This window comes from Eschrichtius robustus, chromosome 21 (genome assembly GCF_028021215.1).
Source record: "Eschrichtius robustus isolate mEscRob2 chromosome 21, mEscRob2.pri, whole genome shotgun sequence".
Classification (NCBI taxonomy): Eukaryota; Metazoa; Chordata; class Mammalia; order Artiodactyla; family Eschrichtiidae; genus Eschrichtius; species Eschrichtius robustus.
In genome coordinates, this window is record NC_090844.1 from 12,541,206 (window position 1) to 12,547,205 (window position 6,000).

Genomic DNA, 6,000 nt, shown 5'->3' on the forward strand with positions numbered 1-6,000 from the left:
ATAGAATTCTAGTAGTAGAATTGCTGTTTGTATCCGTTCGGCTGTGAACCAGTCAGACTGGTTCTTGTCTTTCGTCTCTTAAGCCGGAAGACCTTGCTCTTTACTGTAAAGTTTACAGCTGCCTGTGTTAACAACACAAGCACAGCAGTCGGCTTTTTCAAGTGCAGAAGGGTCCCAGTGATGGGACCATCAGCTTGCTGCAGGCTACAGGCACCACCGTCAGCAAAGCCACTTTTCCTTCCATCTCTTTGTGCCGACTACTTAGTTCTGATCCCGAGCTGATCTCTCTTGTAAGACTTAGCTGCAAACACCAGTATTCTAAATTTCCTCACCCATTTCCTTCACAGGTCCAGCTGCCCCACCATGACCAGTGGCCTCCACTGAGCAGTAAATTCTGTTACCGTAGCGCCCCAGTTGGGAGGTCATGGGGAGAGGGTGCCCAAATGAGTGGAGTCTCCCCAACCCCTGACTCAAATTAACAGTGTCCCCTCCCAATACACACGCCCGCCCCTCCCTGCCAAGGGCTGAGCGCAACTCACAACGCGTCCTCCTGGGAGTAGAAGCCTCTGTGGAAACTTAGACTGGGACGTGCTCTGTCCTCTCCCTGGGATGTTTACAGTCTGGTAGTTTCGAGAAGGGTATCACTTTGTAAAAGGCTCTGTGAGCTGCACACGCGTCTGTGTGCACTATTTTGGTATGTAAATTCTACTTCAGTAAACAGCTTTTAAAAGGGCTAAGACAGAAAAAAAAAGGGTTGAAAAGATGAATAAGCGGTTGAAAGTGTATTCTCCAAAATGTTAACAGTAGATATTTCTTGGACATGGTGCTGTAAGTAGTTTTAAATTTCTGTTTTGGTGGGTGGAGAGGGGGGGCAGTTACCAGGTGTTCCAGATGTAACAAGATGATCCCATTTTGCCTATGTGATAAGATTTTTAAAATGCATTAAAACACACTTGCCCCGACCCAGTAGCTGCTCCCTGTCGGCATGAGGCGGACGCATGGGTGTCGTCCTGCTGGGCTGGCCTCCTGACATGAGCCCGGCGTCCTTCAAGCCTTAGTGCACCCCTTTGGGAATCTCTAACTAATGTTCCGGGGGGTTCTGTGTTTTCATTTCCTTACCAGGCCGAACAGTCCAGAGAAGAGCAGAAGCAGGACCTGAACGCAGAGAAGCTGATGAGGCAGGTCTCCAAGGACGTGTGCCGGCTTCGGGAGCAGAGCCGGAAGGTGCCCCGGCAGGTGCAGTCCTTCAGGTGAGCGCCCGTGGGACGTGCGGGGCTGTCCCCGTGTGTCTGAATCACGCAGGCCTGCACCGCAGGGTGGCTGGCAGGTGACACGTGTTAGGATGTGGGACACCAGGCCCTCTGCTTCCGGTTTGATGTGTGTGTCTCCCTGAGCTCACAGACCCTGCCGGCCACAGTCCTGACTCCATTTGAGCCCGGCTCCCCGGGGACCCGGGGTGTCCCCAGCTCTTAGAAGCAGTTAGACATCTCAATGAGAAATCTTAACGCAGAAAACAAAAAGGTACAGAAAAGTCACCTGTCTTCAGGGTTTTGCTGTTCCCTCCCTGGACTGTTCCTCAGGCCCCGTGAGCCATGCACGGGGCTGGGCCCGGGCACCCAGAGAAGGGCAAGCGCCCCTGGCCTGAAGGAGGCTCCGGTCTGTGTGAGGGGGGTGGGCAGTGCCGTGCGGAAGGAGCCCCCTGAAGGCCAGGCGGGGTCCCGTGAGGGCAGACACTGGGCCTGCGGGAGTGCACGGGAGTCTAAGAGGCCGTACAGGCTGGAAGAATGGGTACGCGTGTGTCAGGCACCAGGCGTGGTGGTTTTGGAAAGGGCATCGAGGCAGGAGGGACCGGCAGGGACAGAGGCACAGAGCCTTAAAGGTCAGTGCCAGCGGGTGAGCCTGTTGACCACACAAGGCCCCGTGTGCTGTGTCGAAGCTTCCAGCGCTGGCCTTGAGTGGTGGGGGACCAGCAGGGGTCTCCAAGCGCAGGAGTGAGTGAGGGCGTTAGAGGCATCGTGGAGAGCGGCCAGGCAGACCCTGGAAAGGGGAGGCCCGGCAGGCGATAGGAGGGTGATGGGAGGTGGGTGGACGGAGGGGCGCTGGGGGGCGGGGAGAGTTCTGCTTTTGGACAAACCAGCCTAACAGTTCCCGCGGGCCAGCTTGGGAAGCCGTGGTCAGTAGGTAAGTAGAAATAAAAATCTGAAGCCAGGATTAAGATAAAAATGGGAGTCTTCATCTCACATATGGTGGTTCCACAACAAACATGGGTCTGACATACCGGAAAGTGTGAGAAGGTGACCAGGACAGGAGACCGTTGAGATTAAGAAGGAATGGCCGGAGAGCTAGGAGGAGAACTGGGGAGCGTGGTCCTGGAGCTGAGGGGGGAGGGTGACGGACGCTGTCAAAGGCAACAGTAAAGAAGGATTGAAAGACACTCCCCAGGCTGGGGCCCACTGGTGACCATCCAGGGACAGTTTCAGTCAAGTGAGAGGGGGGCGACAGGAGAGGTGTGGTTTTATTGGTGTGTGTGTGTGTGTGTGTGTGTGTGTGTGTGTGGTGTGGAGGGGTCTGTAGGAAGCTCTTGGGCTGACGTGGGAGAAGCCCAAGGAGCGTGTCTGATGTGCGGGGCAGAGGGGATGTGGGGTGGAGAGGGCTCGTTAGGAAGGGGTGGGTTTGGTGCCAGAGGACGCAGTGGCGGTTCCTGCTGTCCTGAGTGAGTCGGGTGCGGGGGAAGGAGACGGGTCATGGCAGGCTCAGACTCTCTAACACGATGGCTTATAGTAAAGAGTCAGCTTTGTCCCGTCTCCATTCAGCTCTAGGGTCGCTCTTGTAACTGTCAGAGGATGCCGCTTCTTGGATTTCTAGAGCTGCAGGGTGGCGCGGGGAATCCTCTCGTGCCTTTGGTGCAAGAAACACTGTCCAGAGGAGAAGTCATCCAACCTCAGCTGCTGCTAAAACCCGAAATAAATGTTTATAAACACTCCCTTAGCACCCAAAGCGAGGCGTATCGCCAGGCAGGTGATGAAGGAGAGGGAGATGGACCGGGATACGTATAGGGGCCTGGGGCGCTCTCCCTGAGCTGCTCTCCCAAAGCCCAGGGCTCCCTGCTCTTCCGATTTGTCGAGGGAAGGTAGAAATCAGGAATTTTATGTGAAATATCTCAAGCGTAGACACTGACAACTAATTTGTGTGTTTAAAAAGCACCACGTGAGCCAAAGAAATTCGCTTGCGGGAAGTGTCGAAGCAAAGACCCCAGTTTTGGGTTCTGCCTTCAGTGACATCGTGACTACTTTCACTCGCCCCTTTAATTCTTAATTTTGTCTCATAGAATTGAGCCAATGGAAAGGACGCTGTAGCACAAAAATAACTCTCCTTCCAACTTGCCCAGGGTTTTCATGCTTCCTTCCTTCTCTCTCCTTTCCTTAGACGTAGAGCTTTTCCGCCTCAGTTCTTGCATCGTAACACCACGCTCCTGCACCATCTCGCTCCCAGTTTCTCGAAGGAGGGCCCGTGCTTTATGCCTCCTTAGGACTTCCAGCGTGTCCGCACGTGGGGAACCCCCTCAGCAGCCTGTGTTGAGGGGGGACTGTTCGATGTGAAGGCTTCTTGGAGGCTAGACGTGTTGCTCCTGTCCTTGGCGGCTCTACAACCCTAAAACCTTACTTTCTTGACACTCTCCTAAGCTCTGAAAACCCTCCCGCCCCTTCTTTCTCAGCCTCTCCCTCTCAGGTTGTTTCTACTCATCCCCGCATCGGGATGCGGCAGATCTGCCTTTACGACGGTCAGGCTCCTTCTCTTCCCTCATCTGAGCCCCGGTATCCATCGCTCATTATGTTGCCCTTACCTTAGCATGTATTATTGAGTTTAAAGAATTCTCCCCGGATCGTGTACTTTCCTGTGAGGATTCTGGCCCCTGGAATCCTCTACTACCTGGTCTAGAAATGCTCAGACCTAGACTGACACGCTCCCCCGACACCCCCGCCCCAGTGGTTTAAAACCTGTCTGAGGTTGGAAATCCTGGGAGGGACCTTACTGCCTCTGTCGACCGGTGGTTACCGTGGGTCAGAGCTGCCGTTCTCCTTTATGTCCTTCCGTAAAAAGGCGAAGACAGTCTTGATTTTAAATGGAACTCTAGCTAAGGACAAGATCTCCCATCCGGGCCTGTGGAGACAACGCTGGCGTTCTTGGGACTATTTTTAACGGGCATAGAGCATTTTCAACATCCTATTGAAGTCGGTGTATTTCTCACCCCGGCTCTAGGGAGAAGATTGCCTACTTCACCAGAGCGAAGATCAGCATCCCGTCCCTGCCGGCTGATGACGTCTGATTACATCGCTGACGAGATCGTGTTTTCACCTCTTCATTTCTTAGGGAGGGCAAAAGACTGAACATTTTCTTGTTTGGGGTTTTGTTTTTTGTTTTTTGGGTTTTTTTGTAATATAACTGTCAATTCTTAAAGAGCTTTTATTTCACATCAGATTTTCAACATGTTAATTTGTAAAGTACCTTGAATGTAATTCTTACATGTTTAAAAAAAAAAAAAAAATCAGATAACCCAAACAGGATCATCTGGTACACAGATGTACAGTGTACGTATATCGCCAATGGGCTTTATTTGGTAAAAATGGAATAGAGGCGGGACCCAGCGTGTATCCTATTGAACCGACTGTTGAGAAATAACTCAGTTTAGCAGCAGGCGGTTTTCGCTTTTCCTTTGTTTTCCCATGAGCAACTATGAAGCTGGCAGTGGCGCCAGGTGATGCTTGGTGCTAGAGGGCAGCTCGTTCAGCGTGAGGTTGAACTTGAGCATGAGCTTCAGTGCAGAGTCCTGGGTCCACCTGAAACAGGTGCTGCATTCATTTCCGTCACCTCTGTCGGAACACTTTGTTTCCTTAAAACAACTGCCTTTCTTGGTCCTTTTCTATTTGTCTAAAGAAAACAAAAACAAAACGCTAAGTGCAGGAAGGCAAGAATGCGAAGGAGCAGTGCTCCCAGCACACTGCAGATCCCGTGATGTAGGACTTTAAGGGTAGGGAGATGAAAGGAGAAAGCCAGTTCGCCTCAAATACACTAAAATCAGCACGTCAGTGGGCAGCTGCTGCTTCTTGCTCAACCCGATTGCGCGTCGGTGTTCAGACGTGAGTGTCTGGCTTGCACCAGTCATGCTTCGTCCTAGGTGTGAGGATGGTACCAAGTGGGGGAAGGTAGGGGCCCAGGGTGCTGAGCAGAGACAGTGCTGGTACTGTGGAGGGGAACACATGAGCATCACTTGCTGAAACCAGGAACAGAGCAAAGGGTATCTTGATTGAATCAAGGTTGCCCAAAATTTTTTAAATACTTCAGTAAACAGGTTTCTAACATTTACTAGAAATTACTTTGCAGCTGTCATTTTTAGGGAATCCTATCTATAACTTGTGGTAAGGAGTTGGGAGGCAAAGAGAAGAGAGTGCCTGGGGAGATTATTAATTTGAAGTAAAAGCTGAGTCATTTGTAAAAAATAAATAAATAAATATATATATATATATTCCAGGCAAACAAGATGGAAACTGACCAAAGTTTCCTCCAGTGGAGAATTTTAGCTTACCCGACCCAAGCACTTCTTAAAAGAAACAAATCCCCAGGTTAGCTCTGCCAGCATAAAAGGCTTTTAAAAGAAATAGTTTTATGCAAGTTAAATCATACATATTACTCGGTCTGTAGTACTGGAAGAGGCAATGTTTGGTGAGCCATCTTATGTAACAAGTGAAATCAATTTTTTTTTTAAGAGATGAAAAAATCATCTTAAAGGAATGGGCCCCTTAAAAACAAGAAACACAAGTTCTGTTCCTAAGCTAGAATCCTCATTGGTAAGAATATTTATTTGAAAGTAATTACACATGTTTTGGAAGGTTCATTTTATCAGAATCAAAATTCAGATCAAGCCATTTCTGAGCCTAGAACTGTAATGACTTTTTCCCAAGTGTCCCACCGTTTATATACAAAAGTCTTTGAAGGAATAAC

At 50.3% G+C, this 6,000-nt stretch overlaps 1 protein-coding gene across 3 annotated transcripts in view; it reads left to right on the forward strand.

Annotated features, from left to right (window-relative positions):
- Positions 1 to 5,371, forward strand: part of WWC2 (WW and C2 domain containing 2) — a 160,926-nt gene extending 155,555 nt beyond the window's left edge. For all 3 annotated transcript variants that reach the window (XM_068532319.1, XM_068532321.1, XM_068532322.1), the window contains 2 exons: positions 1,123 to 1,250; positions 4,261 to 5,371. In XM_068532319.1, coding sequence (XP_068388420.1) covers positions 1,123 to 1,250; positions 4,261 to 4,327 — 195 coding nt within the window. In that variant the 3' untranslated portion in view covers positions 4,328 to 5,371. The remainder of the gene's footprint in view (positions 1 to 1,122; positions 1,251 to 4,260) is intronic.
- Positions 5,372 to 6,000: the final 629 nt, after the last annotated feature.